Source organism: Anser cygnoides, chromosome 1 (assembly GCF_040182565.1).
Source record: "Anser cygnoides isolate HZ-2024a breed goose chromosome 1, Taihu_goose_T2T_genome, whole genome shotgun sequence".
NCBI classification, from domain to species: domain Eukaryota; kingdom Metazoa; phylum Chordata; class Aves; order Anseriformes; family Anatidae; genus Anser; species Anser cygnoides.
In genome coordinates this window covers 188,414,402-188,433,237 of record NC_089873.1, presented here as the reverse complement: position 1 = coordinate 188,433,237, position 18,836 = coordinate 188,414,402, and the positions used below count along the sequence as shown (strand labels likewise).

General features: G+C 42.8%; 1 protein-coding gene across 2 annotated transcripts in view; it reads left to right on the top strand.

Moving 5' to 3' along the window:
- Positions 1–11,906, top strand: part of KL (klotho) — a 49,560-nt gene extending 37,654 nt beyond the window's left edge. For both annotated transcript variants that reach the window (XM_066989704.1, XM_013189362.3), the window contains exons 3-5: positions 1,866–2,134; positions 4,805–5,921; positions 9,616–11,906. In XM_066989704.1, coding sequence (XP_066845805.1) covers positions 1,866–2,134; positions 4,805–5,921; positions 9,616–9,953 — 1,724 coding nt within the window. In that variant the 3' untranslated portion in view covers positions 9,954–11,906. The remainder of the gene's footprint in view (positions 1–1,865; positions 2,135–4,804; positions 5,922–9,615) is intronic.
- Positions 11,907–18,836: the final 6,930 nt, after the last annotated feature.

The following is an 18,836-nucleotide window of genomic DNA, read 5'->3' as shown; positions in this document are numbered from 1 at the left end:
AGGAGACAGTCAATGTTGTTTAATCGTTAACCCAGTTCTGGCCCAGCTCTGGCCTGTGCAGTAGCACACTTCTAGAAACACTTTGAGGAGGACTCAGGCATTATTTCCAGCAGGTAGTATGGACAAGGCCACTCAGTTTCAGAAGCTGGGAGAGTTTAGCTTTCAGTCAGCCTGGCTTGCACAGTGACAGACACTAAAAAGAGGACAGGTAGACAATGTAAAAAAGAAAAAACAGTCATTTTCATTGTATTTTTTTTTTCAGTAAAATGAAATTCTTGTGGGATGCTATGTTTGAGAATTCTAAACTTCCAAAATCTTTTCACATTGCTTCTTTCATAGGTGACACTTTAAAGCTAATACATTTTGAAAGGAGGATTTGGGGGGAACTTTTGAGGTGCTCAGGAAGCGCAGGAGTGCTGTGTGATGACTTACAGGAGGGGTGACGTGCTGTTCAAAGAGAAATTCTGTCTAACAAAGTGGACCTGTACCGGCTTTTACTCTGCTGGTACGGCAGATGTCATCATGTGTATGTGCGGAGGTTAGAAAAATATCAGCATGTGCCAAACATAAAAGAATGGTGCCTTTAGGAGGAGAAGTATTCCATTTCCTTAGACATTTTCTCACGACCTGTGATAGAAGCTGTGCCAAATTCATAGCTTATATAACCAGAGTTAATTTAATTGATTTGAACAGGGCTACAATGAAGAATCCATGTGGTCCTTCATAACTTACTGTAATGAAGTACATTAATAAAACGAGGAAATGAGGATCTTGATATTCTGGTTGCCTGAAATACACTGTTAGTGTTATTAGGGTGGAAAATATTATGTGCAGTCAGTACCCAGTTTGGGTTTACAGAAGATGGTGAGTAATAAAGATAAACTCATCTGTCTGCTGAGCCAAATTCAAGTTCAAAAGAACTTATAACAATGTGCTTAAATGCATTGCTGAATTAGGGTGGGTCTAATTATGTAATTAAAATAAGCACTTTCCTGCGTGTTTTCCTGAAGCTGAGCCTTGCCCAGGAACATTTTGCTGAATCTCAGTGTTTAATACAACTAAAAACGAGTATCATTTGGAATCTCAAAATAAAACTGTAATGCTGGCAATACTAACTAACAGATGACAGCAGACCCTGATTTTAACCTGCAAAGTGTGTGGTGATTCATAAAAGCCAAAGAGTTGACCTAGAATGCATATATATTTTTAGAAACCTATAAATATTTAAGCTGGAAAACAGTATGCCATAAAAGATATCAGGAGACAGAACTGTAAAAGTCAGTCTTCACATGCAGTCTTCCAGCATTAACACTTCTATTTACAATCCATGCTAATAAAAATGCATCAAAACCCCAAAAGTGTTATCAGGGTTTTCTTAATATAGATTAGTAGCGGAGAGGAAGGTGAAAAAGGAGTCTGACTTGGTTTGTGTACGTAGTAGTGCTGCATTAATGACACTTAAGAGTGAGCTGCAATGCTTAGTAGAGTGCAGCACTGCGCAGTTACTGGCTCAGATGCTGCAAACTGTTCAGGTGTATTGTGCCCTGGTACGAGGCTAAGGTTTGGCACACTGAATCAGCAGCACTGCTTGAACCACCACTGCACCACTTCTTTTTCTAAATCTAACTTGTTTAAAGATAAATCAGGTACCTCTACTGCCTTCCACAGTGCACCCATGCCCTGGGAGCCTGCCTCAGAGCATGCTGTGCAGCTGAAATATATTCCCTGAATGGGCTTTGAAACAGACACTGAGATACTTACCTGAACTATTGCATTGTTCTTGCATGAGAATACCACAAACATTGCTGGTTCCAGCACAGGAAGAATGAGCACTGTGACGAGTTTGGGTTTTGTTCTTTCCTCAGCTATCCGGTACGATGGAGTTAATGTGTTTGGATACACAGTCTGGTCCCTCCTGGACGGCTTTGAATGGCACAGGGGATACAGCATTCGACGTGGATTGTTTTATGTTGACTTCCAGAGCCACGACAAAAAGTTGATGCCAAAATCTTCTGTCTTGTTCTATCAAAAATTGATAGAAAAAAATGGCTTCCCACCTTTGCCTGAAAACCTGCCCATAGAAGGGGTCTTTCCCTGTGGGTTTGCTTGGGGGATTGTTGACAACTATATACAGGTAAGTCTGATGGTAAAGCTGGTAGGTTCTCCAGCCAGACCAGTGCTCAAGATCATATTGATAAATTTGCCAGATAACGTGTCTTTGCTGACATTTATTACCACAGTGCTGGAAAGAGATGGGTGCAAGGCTTTTGTGGCAAACACCACGCCTTTCAGTCTTCACTAGACTTTCTGTGTGTGACCAAGCAGATCCAATTGGAGTGAAGTGCAGTCGAGAAGGCAATGGTCTATAAAAACACACAGCAATTGAAAGGGGTCTGATGCTTATCATCCCTGGACATGTTACGTGATTGGTTACTGAAGTCAGTCCTGTTCAAATGAAAGTTACTCCGCTAAAGCATATTTCCGAAGATCCTTGTTTATGAAAAGAGAAATACTGCTGCTTTTTCAAGTCAATGGCAATGTATTTGCCCACTGTGGTAGTGCACATTTAGAAAACTTCCTGAAAACTCTCAGTGTTTACAGTGCTATGTTTCTACATCTTATATATGTACATTCTGGCACTTTTGTTAGAGGACTTCTGTGTTAAAGAAAAGTAAACAATATTAGATTTAGATGAAATTTCTGTATTCCTTCCTTGTCATTTTGTGTACTGCTGTGTCTGACTGAGGCTTCAGTACCCCTGGATAGCACCTAGCTAGTTCATGGATCCAGTTCATAGCTCTCACTCTTTTTATTTCAAGTTAGTCTGATATTTCAGGAGTACCTTTCAAATTTTAAGATTTCATAGCATGTGTAAAAATTGTATCTTAGTTACGGTCTCTTTCATAGTTTGGCTCTGTGATTCTCAGATGTTGTTTTGGCTTACAGGGCTCCTCTAACCACAGTAACGATGTGCAGTTAAATTCAGCTCTGAGGCTGGATCCAAGAACAGAATTTTTAATTTAGATTTTCCACAAAGACAGAATCTTTCTTAAGGCTAGACTATATGCGGCTTGTTTGTTTTTTTCTTACTCCAAAACTAAGATCTGACTTTGTTCTCTTGAAAAATACTGCACTCTCCTTACCTGGTACACTGATTTCCAAGAATATTCAGCAGTCATTATCCTAGCTCCCAGACAGGTTAGGGAATGGAAATGAAATTGCTGAATTTGGGATCAATAACAGCTGCAGAGTTATGGAGTCAGTCAGCCTAAGACAGTTAAAAAATCTCTCCTATCCCCCAAACCTTCAAAGCTGAATATTTTCATTTCAAAAGGCTGTTCAAACATTTTGTGCTATAAAGCTTAGGTAGTGTGATTTGTAGATGCATCACGGTGGAAAAACTCTTTTGACAGCATTCCCGGAGTATTAGTGGAAATGCATGCTTTAGTAATCTACAAGGGACAATTCACCAGAAAAGCAATTTCCCTCAGACATGCTGTTTTTTATTACTTTCTTCTATAAGCACAGTACTGACCTCTCCGGAGAAAATAGCAACTGATTTTCAGCATCTTCTTTATAGAGTCTGCAGAGCCTCAGCTACAAGTTGAACACTGGTTGTAGGCTGACACCTGCTTTTCAAACAGAGGGCAGGCCAAGGAAATCTGAACTCGGGGGAACCTTGCACCAAAAAACTCAAACCCAAAAACCAAAAAGAAAAAAAAGAAATGGAAAGAGAAAAAAAAATAATAGAGAGAGAAAGGGACAAATACACATAAGTAGATGTACACATATGAAAGGTCCATACACATATGTAGGACCAGTATCTTGAAGTTTGGATCTTTCTTCTATGCTAGAGTATGAATGAGAAGGAGATTTTACGTTTTCCATTATTTTAAGCAAATCACTTTTCCATTTTCTAGTCCTTACTATGTTTGCAATACTCATTTAAAAGTGAAATTATAATTCTGTGGGAGCTTGGGAAGCTCATGTTTTATTGTCTGCGGTATGTCATACAGGCATTTCTGACATCTGATGCCCTAAAGACTTAAAGAAAAACTGTAAGTTTTATTGTTGGGTTGACATATAGTGGGTTTACTCAGAGGTCTGAAAAAAAGCCCAAACCATACAGAAATCAACACCTTGCTGAAATAACTTGGAACTGAGTTCAGTATGAGCTAAATAAAAAAAGGACTTCTTTAACAAGAAGGAAAAATTTTGCTTGTCAACTGAGTTCGTGCTAAAAATCAAGTGCGCAGCATTACTCATCTTGCATCATAGTCAGGAAAAAAATGGTCACAGAAATGATGTTGCATTCATTATTTCTTTTACTGTGTTCAGGGAGTGGTCTTGAAACAGAAGCTGCTGGGTAATTTACAACAGACAGGCCCATTGGTATAGCTTCTTAATCTTGAAAGGAAAACATTTTTAAAATGAGTGTAGTCTTTGCTGCAGCTCTGCTTTTCTGAAGATCTGTTGTAGGTTAATGCCTTAGCCCTGAGCAATCCCTCATTTCCTGTAAGGAGTGCAGCAGTTTGGAGAAGATATAAATATGGTGACTATTAGCATAAGCTAGGATGGCTGGAAATGATATATAGATTTGGTACTTTTCTGATGTCACATGTTAGCAGAAGATTAATTCATTCATATGAGCCAGAGATGTTATCATATCAGAGATGTGAGAGAAGTGCTAAATGCAGTGTTTTGACTTGTGAAGTTCTTTCAGTAACTTGTGCCCAATGGATATGATGTTCCTACATACCTAAAACAAACAGCTTGAATCTGGTATATTTCTTATTCTACCTAGGTAGACACAACACCTGCTCAGTTTCTTGACCCTAACGTTTATGTGTGGGATGTTCACCAGACGAAGAAACTGATTAAAGTGGATGGGGTTTTCACCTCCAAACGCAAGCATCACTGTGTTGACTTTGCTGCTATCAGGCTCCAGGTCTCTCTTCTACAGGAAATGCACGTCACCCACTTCCATTTTTCACTGAAGTGGTCTTTAATCCTTCCTTTAGGTAATCTTTCTCTAATCAACCACACACTTGTACATTATTATCGGTGTTTTGCTAGTGAACTTCTCAGAGTTAACATAACTCCTGTTGTTGCTTTATGGCAACCTATGGCTGAGAACCAAGAGCTTCCAGCTTCCCTTGCCAAATACGGAGCTTGGGAAAACCCAGAGACCATTCAGGCTTTTGTTGAATATGCCAAATTCTGCTTTACAAGTCTTGGGGACTATGTAAAATTTTGGATCACAATGAATGAACCGTCTGTGAAAAACTTGACCTACACTGCAGGGCACAATCTGTTGAAAGCTCATGCGAAAGCTTGGCATCTTTACGACAAAGAATTCAGAAGATCTCAGAAGGGTAAAATATCTATAGCTCTGCAAGCTGACTGGGTGGAACCAGCCTGTCCCTTTTCCAGGAATGACCAAGAAGTTGCTGACAGAATTTTGGAGTTCGACATTGGCTGGCTTGCAGAGCCCATCTTTGGGAATGGTGACTACCCACGTGTGATGAGAGCATGGCTTCACCGAAGAAACAGTGTTGACCTCTATAATTTCCACTTGCCTTCTTTCTCAGAAGATGAAAAGAAGTTAATCCAGGGCTCATTTGATTTTTTCGCTTTAAGTCATTACACTACCACCCTTGTGGGCTGGGAGAAAGAAGATGCACTAAAATATGACCACTATCTCGAAGTTCAGATGATCAATGACATCACATGGCTGCACTCCCCCAGCAGAGCTGCAGTAGTGCCCTGGGGACTGCGTAAATTGCTCAAGTGGGTTAAATCAAAATATGGCGAGATCCCAATTTACGTTATGGCTAATGGAATTGATGATGACCAGAATATGGTGCACGATAAGCTCAGAGTGTATTACATACAGAATTATATCAATGAAGCTTTAAAAGGTAAGGAACCATAGGCGGTTTATATGTCACAAACACCATTTTTTTTTAACAGATATTGTGTGATAGAGTATGCTTTACTTCAAAAAATGAAGTTTTATGTAGAATACTCCACAAATTAAATATTATTACAGCATAGTTTTTCCTTTCATTTGCAACTGATTGGTGTTACTAAGCATAAGGAAGACTGACCTTGCATGTATTCTACATTACGTAGCAGAAGAATTTTTTAGTGAATTCAAGAGCTTTAAGTAGATGTCATGTGAGTAGCTCCACACATATTTAATTGTATTTTCGTCTTATTGAAACTCAAATGTTGCCTTGCTTTGTTGCTTCTCTCTTCACTGATGTGCTTCAGGGCTGGATATGAACTCTCTTCCTCAGCTGTCTCTGTATCTAATCCAGCCGTTATCTTGGCTCTTCATAATAATTCAGCTGTCTACCTCATTATGCTGTTTCCTGGACTCTTTCCTGCTATTCAGAACTCAAAACAGTCTTTTTTTCTGTCTCAAAAGTTTCATAAATTATAAGGTAAAATGAAGGCATTTTGAGTCATCCTGTCACACAACGCAGATATTTTTTAGAAAAACACCAGACTTGGATGAGATAATTTTTACTGATAATGAATTTTCTACTTCTCAATGTAAGCTGTTGCAGTGGCAAATTACCTAGAGCTTTCAGATATATATATATATATATTATTTCTAGTGTTAATTTCTTTGTCTTCAGCTTTAAGCCATTTAGGTATGCATTTCCATGTATTGCCTGTGAAGTATTCACAGGCAGAAAATAAGCCAACTGTCATTTAACTCTCTGATAAATAATGCAAACAAAGCTCTTTGTGTCCCTTACGATAAAACATGATTTAGAACCTTTCAATTATTAAACTTTTTCCTGTTTGCCAGCATTCTTCTTAAGAGAAGTAAATCCCAGGCCTGGACACACTGTTTCTACAGCAGCCACACCTATAGATGAAGTGGATTTAACGTAACCTCTTACCCTTGCACTCCTCTTTTGTATGTCTAAGCAGCCTATTAGCTCTTTGGCTGTGGCAGCAGGTTGGTCATGTGCAGTCTGTGGTTATCTACTGTGATTTTAAACTCACTTACAGGTTCCTGCCCCATGGGGCAGAACTGTCTGGACTGACATATGGTCTGCTTCATCTTTGACATCCTCGCATTTGGTCATGTTCAAATACCCATAGCCTGCTTGTGGAAAGCTTGCTATATTAGCTAAGTTATGTCCGTAATCTTTGTGTTATTTGCAGACTTTCTGGGAAATAGTTTTCTTTCAGGTCACTGAAAGATGATTAAATGCTAAAAGCTATTTCTCCATGATCACCTAATGGGGCATACACCTACGGGGACACTTACTTATCTGCAATTACGTTTCTAGGCTTACCAGTGCTATTTGAAAACAGTTGAAATCTGTTTATTATGGGCTCACCTTGACCTCATAACATTTTATTTTCTTAAACCAAATGCCATATAATACCAACTCAGTTGCCTTATGGAGTCCTAGGTATATTACATCAAAAATCACTACTTTTATCAATCTCATAAAAAAGATGCCAAGATGTCAAATTAGTTTAGCAAGTTTTATTTTTCATGAACTGATTGGCATTAATCATATGTATATCTTCCGCAATTCTTATTTATCAAGCCTTATGTAATCTATTCCACTATTTTGCTAGGCAGTGAAAGATGTCTGGCAGTTCCACCATTTCCTAGGTCTGTTAAGTACTGGCTTTAACTTCCTTGTCTGTAATTTCCACCTCTTTCAGGAGCTAGTGAATATCAATATTAAGTGCCCAAGAGTTTCTTTGCCAGCATTTTGAAATACTGGGTGAATGTTTTTTGCATGTGTAGTTAAAAACATATCTTGGATATGTTTGGGTTTGTGGTTTCAGTCCATTGCTTTTTTGTTTGTTTGTTTGTTTTTATTGCTTTGTCTTCTTCCTAACACTTCAGACTGTACCACCTCTTGGCACTTCTTCTTTTCTAAGTGTGTATGAATATGGGCTTTTCTCCCAGTCCCCATTAGACAGAACAGCTGCACATACCCCTGTTGTTCACAAAACTTTGTCATTCATACACCCAATGAACGGTCACCCAATTACTTCCCACCTCTTCTGTACAGGCTGGAAATAGCTACTATATTTTTCCACTTAATAATCACGTGCAAGCCATACTATTCTGTCTTTCCGCCTCCTTTGTCACAGGTGAATATATCCCTGCTAAGCAGTCACAATAGTTACCCCAAAGCCCTCTTTTTCACTTTTGACATCACACACTTCAGCCAGTCAGTAATACCAGCTTTTTCACTCTCTTCTCTCACTCTGGTATTGTGCTTTTGTCCATCTTGTCCTTAGGCATGTAACAAGCTTTTAACCTTGGCATTGTGACTGACTCAGGTTTCTGCAAAACTTACATTTTTTCTGCAAGGCGCTCTGCTCTAACCGATGGGAATTAAAAATCTCGTGTCCCTATCTCAGTGTCACGCTGCAGAGGAATGAGGGGAGGGTTGGTACACGTGTGGTCTCACCTTAAGTTTCCTATTCTGCACTGGTGTGTGTGATGTTGCTCACCTGATTCCTTCCAGGGGAGCCAACAGGTTTATGTGGATAAACATTTCCAGAACACAGTAGAGGACCCTTTGGGCTGAGGCTGTATTTTTAAATACTTTTTTTGTACAGTGTGTAAGTTCACCTTTGCCAATAGAAAACGAAGAACAGCAATAACCATTTATGTAACACCATTAAATCCGCATGCAGTTTTACAGACACAGACTAATCATCCTGCATAGCAGCTCTGTGAAAGGGTAGGTAAATAATATCTCATTTTGCACCTGAAAAGAAGGTTAGAGGTGCTAAGTGTCTTGCATGTGACCACAGAAAGAGCTGCTTTTAGAGGCATTTGAAAATTCAGCAGTTGCTAGCTTGAGAGAAAATGTTGCCTTAATTTGTAAAAAATAGTGATTTTGAGGGATAGGGTATTACAGTTTACTTTTCCTACTGTGGATTGATTGGTTTTGTCGGGCAGAAGTGGTGGCTGAAGGTTAATGCTCCAGCTGCTAGAACTCTTCCAGTAGCCAAGTTAGCAGTATGGATCCTGGACACATTCTCAGTGAAGGCTAATGCAGGTCTCTTGGACCAGAAACTCAATAGCAAGAGTGGACTGTGATCTGCATAACTTTCCCACTTGCCCTGAGCATTGGTGCATCTTTTCCTGATGTTTCTGGACCTTTGCTAGTGAGAAGTGCAGCCTGACGTCCTACTTCCTTGAATTTCCCCCTCAGGAGGTGCTTTGCGAGGCAGAGCGAGCAGCCAGGGGAACAGATTGCAGAAATCCAGGTGCAGGGAAACCAAAACCCATGTTCTGTTACACAGAAAAAAGACCCATATTTTCACAGTAGGCTCCATGCTGATCATTAAACACAGTCATGCGTTCACAGCTGTGTTTACCAAGTATAAGGAAATAAATTACAGGATACTCACAGATCACACTGTCTGGCAGTGGCTGACGAACTCTTTTTATGACAAAGACTGCACGGATGTACATGTAGATTACCTTATTTTTAAGAAGAGAAGTTCAGATCTAGTTTTAACATCTCCCTGCCTCTGCTGCATGTACTGGCATATGATACTGCTCTTGAATGCCAAAGTGACATTTATTCATTTATTTGTTTTCTCTTGCAGCTTACGCCTTGGATAATGTCAACCTGCAAGGATATTTTGTCTATTCCTTTAATGACAGGACTGCTCCTAAATACGGTCTCTACGGTTATGTTGCAAATCAATATGAGCCAAAGCCTTCGATGGAACATTACAGAGAAATAATTGACAAGAACGGGTTTCCTGGTCCTGACACTCCTGAGGTGCTGTGCCCAGAAGAGATTGCCTTGTGTACTGAATGCCACTTTTTCCGAACCAGAAAATCATTGTTAGCCTTCATCTCTTTCATATTTGTTGCTTTTATTGTTACTATATTTTTCATTACTTACTATTCCAAGAGGGTAGAAAGACGGTATAAATAGAGCTGCACCTTTGCATACATTACCCAGTACCCATTTTCTTGCATCTTCTTGGGAAATCTGAAATAAGCATGCACAATGTTGGGGCTGCTACAGCACTAGGAAGGCACGTACACTGCCTGGTGCTTCAGGACAGTGGCACTGAGAAGAGATTGTTAGAGTATGGCTTCCAGAAATCATTTTCTGTGGTTTAGTACATCTGGCCTGTGACCTGTCTTTAATTCCTGTGGTTGGAGTTATCTCACAGCTTTCCCTGGGACCTTCAGTTGAGCAGATGCTCTCCCTTCCTTGGTTTTCCCTCACTGAGTTTTGTAAGTGTATTTTGAAGACATGGAATGTTGGAAGAGCCTGAAATGTCAAATTGTCTGAGAAAAGGTTGAGGAGAAACAAAATGATATATGTTTCCAAATTAGGGTCTAATGCTGATGTTAAGTGATCAGAGCCAACACCTGACTGGAGCAAGGCACGTGACTGAGCAGAGTCGGGGGAGAATTGCACAGAGACTCAGGTTGCTGGGATTCACACTCCCCAACTTCATGTTTTTGCTGCTGCCACACAACCTTGCTGTCCTGGCTTCATTCTTCAGAGCACAACTCAGTGCTGACCTGACGGCTGCGTAGGACCTGAAGATGCAGCTGGGGAACCTTACGTCAAGGATCTGTGTCTTTCAGTGGGGAAGGCAGCAGGGATGTGTCCTAGGATGGCAGGGATCGTGCCGTCTGATGGGAAGAGGTGCGAAGGGTGAAAGGGCCTTTCTCTGCACATAAGTTGTGCTGAACAAGATTTTAAATCCCAACATTTCAGTGTAATAATCTGGCACTTTATTGCTGCTTTTGCCAGGGTCTGAGGTCATGGAGCTGTTGCTTCTGAAATGCACTTCCATATTCCTTGGGGCTCTTCTAGTTTTGCTGAATGTTTTACTTTGAGCGACAGGATCTGGCCCTGACAACATTTCATTGCAATAAAGTACTACTGAACTGAAGTTAGCAAAACATTAGCAACATCATTTATTAGTAACAGCATTTATTAGTAGAAATAGATATAGACAATGGGAGAAGATCCTGTGTTATTTTGGTTGCCTTGTGAATCACTGCATTAGGAGTATCCACAGTGTAAAAGCACTGTGGTCATTTTTCTTCACTCTCTAACTCTAGGCCTGCATTGCCTTCAGCTGTAATTGTATTTTTATTGCGATGTGAATAATGTCAGTCACTGGAAAGAATATTTTAAAGGAAATGTGCTCTCTGTTAATTAAGAATTATTTATCTACAAAGCTGATTACACAGCATTAAATGTGATGTTTATCTCCTAGATGACTAGCAGATGACTAAATGACCTCCTTAGGTTCCTTCCAACCTGAATATTCTATGGTTCTGTGATTCTGTGATGTAAATTAAAACTTATGTATGAAATACGATTTTCATTTGTAACTGAAGATTATATTTTTTCTTAAACGATCTGTAGAAATAGAAAAGAATTAGTATGTTATCACTATGATTAATATATTTGTCCTCTAGTTCCAGCCTTAAAATTGTCTCTCTTTACACTAATATATATTTTGATACCAAGATTAAGGTGAAAAATTTATAGTAAGTCATAAAGTATTAAAAATATACATAAAAAAAATATAGACTGATAGGACTTCCAGAAGAAGAGGAAATTTTAAGCTGCTGTATATTTATGCATTGCTGCCTGGTGCAGTGTGGATTGCAATGAAATAGCTCTCCTGAAATGTATGAAATGCCAAATGGCTTTCTCCATGTAACGACAATGAATCACCTCGCGAATATGTTTACTCCATTGTGTCAGACGCCTTCACAGTCCATAACAAGAAGGGACACTCATTTAATATAAGCTGTAGCCAGGTCATGCATAACTTCCATGTTATATGTGTATGTATGTTTTAATTATTTTGTTGCTGGCAAAATAAAACGAGTCTAGGCCTGCTGTTTTGGAGGAGCTGGGCATCTGTGTCTCCCCTGGGCTTCAGGGGGTTCGGTGGACCTGGGCCGAGCAAGCCCAGGACAAGATGGGTGCTGTGCTGGTGCCTGGTGCACTGCTCAGGCAGTGCCTGGACTCTTTCCTGCCAATTTATCATCCGGCAAGTCATGGTGGTGTGCTGTTTAATGGGCCGGTCACAGCACAACGTGTGAAACCAGCAGTCCTAGCAAGGAGGAGACACTGCAGGCTGGGTGATATGTAACCACCGACAGGCAGATGGCACCAGCTGGATATCAAATTTGTAGGTAAATTGGGATTTGCTGCTACGAAGCTGTGTGATCACATCCTCTAATGGTGCCGTGGCCCATAGAAATAAGACAGCCTTTGGTGCTCTTCCCTTCAGGAGAGGTTTTAGATATCTCTGCAGAGCAGTAGCTGGCTTGACCTGGCCACGGGAGTTGCTGAAGCATTGTCCTAAGCAGCCTGCCTGCGGTACGGCATGTGCAAGGCCGTGTGTGACTTGGTGAGTGAACTGTACGGCGGTGGGCCAGGGAAAATTCAGGCTGGTCTGATGGGTTGGCCTCAGGAATCTGCTTGATTTTAGGTAATCGGGGCACAGTGTGCGTGTTTCTTATAAATTTTCTTAAAAAGCACACCCAGTACTGACAGGAAAAAAGACCTGGAAGAGGCAAGGATCAGGCACCTGGCCAAGGAGAGCTGTGGTGTGCTCATGCAGACAGGCCCAGCCACCGCCTCCCATGATCCGGCTGCGGCCCTGGGGCACTTCCTTCGGTCGATATGACCGATGTGTGAGCGAGGATCTGGCACTTCCCCTGGCCATCTGTGCATCTAAAGCAAAACTCCGGCAGCAGCAGAGACTTTCCACAGAGGGGACGCCGTGCCCAGGCTGCAGAGGCAGCTTGGGAGGGGAAACGTGCTTCATTCGCCGCGGAGTAGCAGGAGGCTGCATGCAGTGGTGGATGGTAACGTTCCCTGTACCACATGTGTTAAGTTTTTGGATTTCCTAAAGTGAAATGTTGCCATTTTTCTCAATGCTCCAGATTAAACCTGTGGTAAAATAAAAAATATATGTATTTTTATTCAAAATATTTTTTGTGACATGAAGGCAAAGCTTCTCTTTTCTTTCTCAAAGACTGTACAGTGACCATCAGAGGGATCTTCGCTAAACACAAGAATGGATTTTATATTGTTTTTATAACAATCTTGGAAATGAAATAAAGATGCTGTGCATAACAAATTGCAGACTGCTCTTAATTTTTAATCTGTCCAGTTTTCCTGCAGAGTACCTCACGAGAGGCCTTTGTGATAACTCCGCATGGAGCTCCTGTTGCTGTTTGTTTTTCCAGTGCCACATAAATAACTGCAACTATTGCAGGAGGCTGCTGGGGCCTGTGTCTACACAGAGGTTTTTCCAGCAGAGCCAAGTCACTGGGACTTGGAGGGGTTTTGGTTCTTTGACTTTTTATTTATTTATTTTTTTTTACAGTGACTTTAACTAGTAAAAAAACCTGTGGAAGCAACCATAGTAATATAAAAGTGTTTTGTTGCGATAGTTTATTCCCTAGTAACGCTGCAATAAACTTCACGGTTCTTCTGTTCCAGCAGGGTCACTCAGAGCCTTGAAGGCAGCACTGAGCAGGCGGTTTGTGGCATCTGTGCTGAGCATCCTAAGGAAAGTACATGCCACGGTTAGAGGAAGTGGGAGCAGGAAGGGAAAAGGCTAATTAATGGGACAGCGGCCATGCAAGTGTCAAAATGTTAAAACAAAACACTTTGCAGTTCACTTTTCGCACTCTGTTCTATTCATTTACTTCTGAGTCATTTAGAGACTCGTTCTGTTCAGTCTTCGTTAAGGGCAGAGAGGTCAGTTTTCGGGTGCTAGATTTCAGCCTCAGCTAAAGAAGACCAGTCTTGCTCCTCCCTCCCTCATGCAAAGTGGTGAAGCAGGGGTGAGGAAAGGAAAGGGGGAAAGCTCTTCCCCTCTGCCATGCGCTGCTCTCAGATTGCCAAACCACTCTTTGCCAACTGCTACAAGGCTAAGGCTGGTGCTGGCCGGCTCAGCCCACTCTTTTTAGGAGACTGAAAAAAGAAGGAATAATAAGGTGAGATCAAAGTGACAGAGTCCAGCATATCAGAGGCTTTTGTTTTGTATAGCGAGTGGAACAAAAACATTCTTTATCACGCAGTTCTGAGAAAATCAAATTCATTAAGAAACCAGAAAGTTGAAATAACAGCAGCCTGCAGTCAAGATGCTTCTGGGTGCTGACATTTTGCTGGCTATTATTTGCACTCTTTGTGTGTTTGGGAAGGAGTGGCAAAAGGGCAAGAGAAGCAGAAAGAAGCCAGGGAAAATATTAACAAAACAAGACAGAAAAGCCAAAGGCACAAGAAAATGTGTGAGTTCCTCGCCCTGAGAGCTGGGAGGACAATGTCTGTGTAGCCCCTGATGGGCCATGGGACTTTGGGTATTCTTTGCTCAAACAATATAATTTAAAAAGAGGATTTAACCTGAGAAATGCCTGCCTCTGTCACATTTGTCCCTTAATAGATTTACCTTCTACGTGATGAATCTTACTGTAGGTCAAAAGCCTTTTCCTTGTTTCAAGAGCTGCTCACAGCACAGCACGGTGAAGCACCATTATTCAGCCCCGGCTCTCGTGATCTCACCTGAATGTGCTCCTGGGGAAACTGGGCAATGGTGGGTGGGCGCGGTGGTCGGTGTCACCGGCATGCTGAGCAACACAGTGGTGATGGTAGGGATGGTGTTTTCTTAAACGCTGCAAATTCCCTTCAGGTTGGGTTAGTTTCCAACTCTATTAGTAGAAATAGTTTCTTCCTTTACAAAAGATGAGAGTCGGTAACACAAAAGACTTTGGGTGGTTTCTTATTCGGCAGGGAGGGGAATGAGTTTTAGCCCTTCCCCCCTAACCCATGATGTATAATGTGCTTGCAACTGATTTTTCACGGCATTGACCCTTGCTGGGAAGGAGAGGAATGCAGCAAAATCTTCTTGGTCCTATCTGCTTGGCTGGCAGGAGCTGGAGAAGTCTCAAATGCCCCAGTGCAAGCCTGGGGCTGAGCACGTCCAGAGCAGAAAACACGCCTTACTATGATGCTGGCTGAGAAGGGCCTGAGCAAAGAGCTGGTGTGGTTTGGTTTATTCTGCCTTCCAGGCTCCACAAGGGGCCTTGGGCAGCACTGCAAGCTGGCAGTGCTGCACAAACTAAACACCTGACCACAGAAATCTGCTTCTGGAGGGAGCCGCGAATTGGCCAAGTGTTTAGTTCAAGAGGTGCAATGGTATAAAACTACCTGCGCCGTAAAGTTTTACGAGGTGACAAAGTTTTGTAGACTGGCAGAAGCAACAGCACATGCTGGAGGGCATTGCAGGGCCTGCTGGGGCAGGGAGGGGAGACGAGGAGGGGGCTGCAGCTGCTGCAGCCGCATTGGCCATCAGAGCCCACTGGAGGGACCACAGCCTGGGCCTGGCACAATCCCTGTGCTTGGCACCACATGGGGAATGCAGCAGTGCTGGCTTCAGCTCCTCCACCAGCTCCTGCTGCTTCCTTGGGCAAGTGTTTATTCATTTCTGGGCTGACAAATGGGTAGCTAAATACCAAGGTATGACATAGGTATAGCAGGGCATATAGTTTATTTGGCAGATAAAATGCTGTTTACAGGCCTTATGGATTTTTTGTGGATAATTACTACTTTGCAGCAACCCTTCCCCTTCCCTCTCTCCACAAGGATCAAACGGTTCTTATTCTCAAAAGCTGAAAAAATAAATGCTCATAAAGTAAGCTGTCAGTGTTGCAGTTGCCTCTCTCAGTGCTAGCTGAGCCTTCAAATCCACCTCAAATGGAAATCTGTGGATTTTATACACATTTGTAATTCATTTATCAGCTACGTTGCTGCAGGACATGTGAGCGGATATTGCCTTTCCTTGTGTCTTGGACTGGGAGGCTGCGAGGTCGTGCACTACACAGCACATGGTTGCTCCTGCTTGGTCCTGACAGGGTGCTGACACGTTGCTCCAGCTGGTGACATGTTATTATAGGGCTGGAAGAAAAAATAATGCAACCAAGCTCTTATTATTTTCTCTTTTTATCTATATGGTCATATTAATGCAGGATAATCATTATATAAACGCACAGGAGACACAGTCAAGGACACATTCATTTCTAAAGTCCTCCAGTGCTCTTATACTTCAGCCATTCATCTTCTGTCTTTAATTACAACAAGTGATCTCAGAGGCACTTAAAAGATTAAATTACTCAATTATTCAAAAAAACCAAGTGCAATAACTGTATCTCTTTTCTGATAAATACAAGTGATTGCTGAAAAAGGTTGCCCAAGGCAAGAAACCCTGGGAGGCCAAGGAGGCCACAGCGTAACATTTTGGCTTAGCCCAGTGACACCCATTTAATTTTTCATTATTTGCAGCAATTGTTTTTATTTGCATTGATAATAGGCCCAGACTTTTCCATCACTGTCCTGGTGATGTCAGCAGTGAGACGGATGCCATTGCTCAGTTATTTCCAAGTGTCCCAGCACCTCTTCCAAGTGCCAAGAGGATGCCATGAGACAAGGGACAATCAAGAAGACAAAAAGCCACAGTTTGGCATCAGCATGGCCAGGGAGTAAACCCCACTCAAGGTGATGTTTGTATCTCAGCAGCCTTGGGGGAAGCAGAGAAGGTGGACAGCCAAGAGCTGGATCTGAAATGGCTCTGAAATGGCACCCAATGGCACTCTTGCCATCCCAGGAGGGAGCTGCTGGTGTGACTCATGCATGGGCATGGCCAACAACCTGTGGTGACGCAGCCTCAGCAGCAGATCTCATCCCTCCATGCCCCAAATACAGACTCCTCCCTAGGCCTGGAAGAAAGGGAGGTGAAGGTGACTCTTTGGGGAAACAGAAATCCAGGCTAAAGAACTAAAATATCACAATTCATCCTTACAGGCCCAACCGTGAGGAGCAAGCCGGCACTGGGCAGGATGCTGGCGCAGCCATGAAGCCAGAGGCCTGCCCTCACAGCAATGGTCGGCTCCTGGCTCGTGCTGATCGGTGACAGAGGATGCTGCTGCATGCAGAGAGGTGCTGGGGGTGGGTAAATCAGCTCCTGGCTTTCAACTGGCCCCACGGCACGTTGCAAGACTGAAGGAGACTGAGGAAAAAATAGCCACTGCACATGGTCAAGCCAAACCACCTCTGGTGCTTCTGGTCTATGAAGCTTCTACTGCCACGAAGACCAAGCCCGGATGGAGCTGATGAGGTGCAGTGGGGTGGTGGAGCTGGTCGGGCCTGGGCTGCCGCTCAGCTTGGGTTTGGGGTGTTTGGGGTCAGGCTGCCTGCAGGCACCCAGCTCTCATCTGTCCCACACACGCCGTGGGGCGCTGCTGGCCAGCAGATGCTGCCGATAGGGTTACTGCTGTCTGGTTGGCCACCTGCGGTTCCCACATTCATTTAATTAAAAAAATAAATAAATAGTAACTCGATAGGCGGCCTCTCAAGGAGAAGGAGTTCTTCCAGCAGGGCTCCGGAGAGGGCCAGGCATGTTGTGGGGAGGAGCAGATGGCCATGTGGATCATTTTTGCCCATAAAATGCAAGCTGTAGCAAATCCTCCCTGTAGCAAGTGCTGGCTCTGTATTTCAGCCACATGTCTGTCTCAGAGCTGCTACAAGCAGGTGAGAAGGAAAGAGCAGAATGTGCAGTTTTAGCCTGAGTTCCCCTAGTGCCCTTTTGCAAAATCGAGCATTTTGATTAAGAAATAAGCTGTGAGCCTCTCGCTGGCGCGTCAGCGAAGCTCCGTGCAGCTGCTCTCTCCAAGCAGGGCGGTTTCCTGCTGGTGCAGAAGAGGCTGCCACAGATCAAGGCATTTTCTCGTTAAAGTGCAGTCACAACCTGGACCCCATCTTGTCTCCTTGCAAATTGGTGCCAACCAAACGCATGCTGTGGTTCAAGTCTCGACTCAAGGTAAAGAGCAGTCCGTGGCGTGTAGACCATTAGCCTCCTTGTCTCGCCTGCTGTGGTGCACGTGGGGCTCTAGAGCTGGGCACAAACAGCAGAAGGGAGCAGAGGAAAATAACTATTGGTGAGAGGTCAGTAGCAGAGTAGCAGGTTAGACACCTTCAATTCAGAATCAAGGGATGGAAGGAGGTAAGAATCCAGGTTTTTAGACCAAAGAACACTAGAAATGCCTTCATTAGAAGCATAAAGTTTCTGGTGTCTGGGGTGTTTTGTGGATTAGGGAAGGTATCTGGGAAGTGTGTGGAGCCTAGAAAAGACAGGCAAATGGTTATCTACAGCATACTTATGTTTTCCCTCTTGTTTACTCGTTGACCCAGACATTGTTCAGCTCGGTGTTAGCCCTTCCTTTCCAAGCACTGGTGTGTTTGCTGAGCTCAGTTTCTTGCACCCTGAAGCAGGACAGTCTACAGTTGCAAAGTGCTATGCGTGTATCAGCTCGGCATCATCTTTGGACAAAAGTCTTTGCTTCTACATACTGTAGCTAGGTGACCATGATATTGAGTGTATGGGAACTAAATGCCTCATAATTTAAATTTGTACATTTTAGCAAAGGCTGAACACACACTTTGTTCTGAATCTGGGGTTTGATGTCCCGTATCTCAGTCCTGGCACACTGCGATGAGGTTTTAACAGGATCTGCCTGGCCTAGTACCAATCCCAATGAAGCCCTGGTGTAGCTGTAACAGTTCCACATCTGGCAAGGAGAGCATGACATGCCCATGCTAGATCCATGCTAAATCCTTGCTAAAGAATGAGTGGTTCATGCCATTTAAGTGCTGCTCTCTGTCTGGCAAGATCTGTATTCTGTACCTGGTTCTCCCATGTCACTACTGAACTCAAGTGACAGTATCATTTTTCATCCTCTCCTACTTGATTTGCAGTCTCTTGTGTAT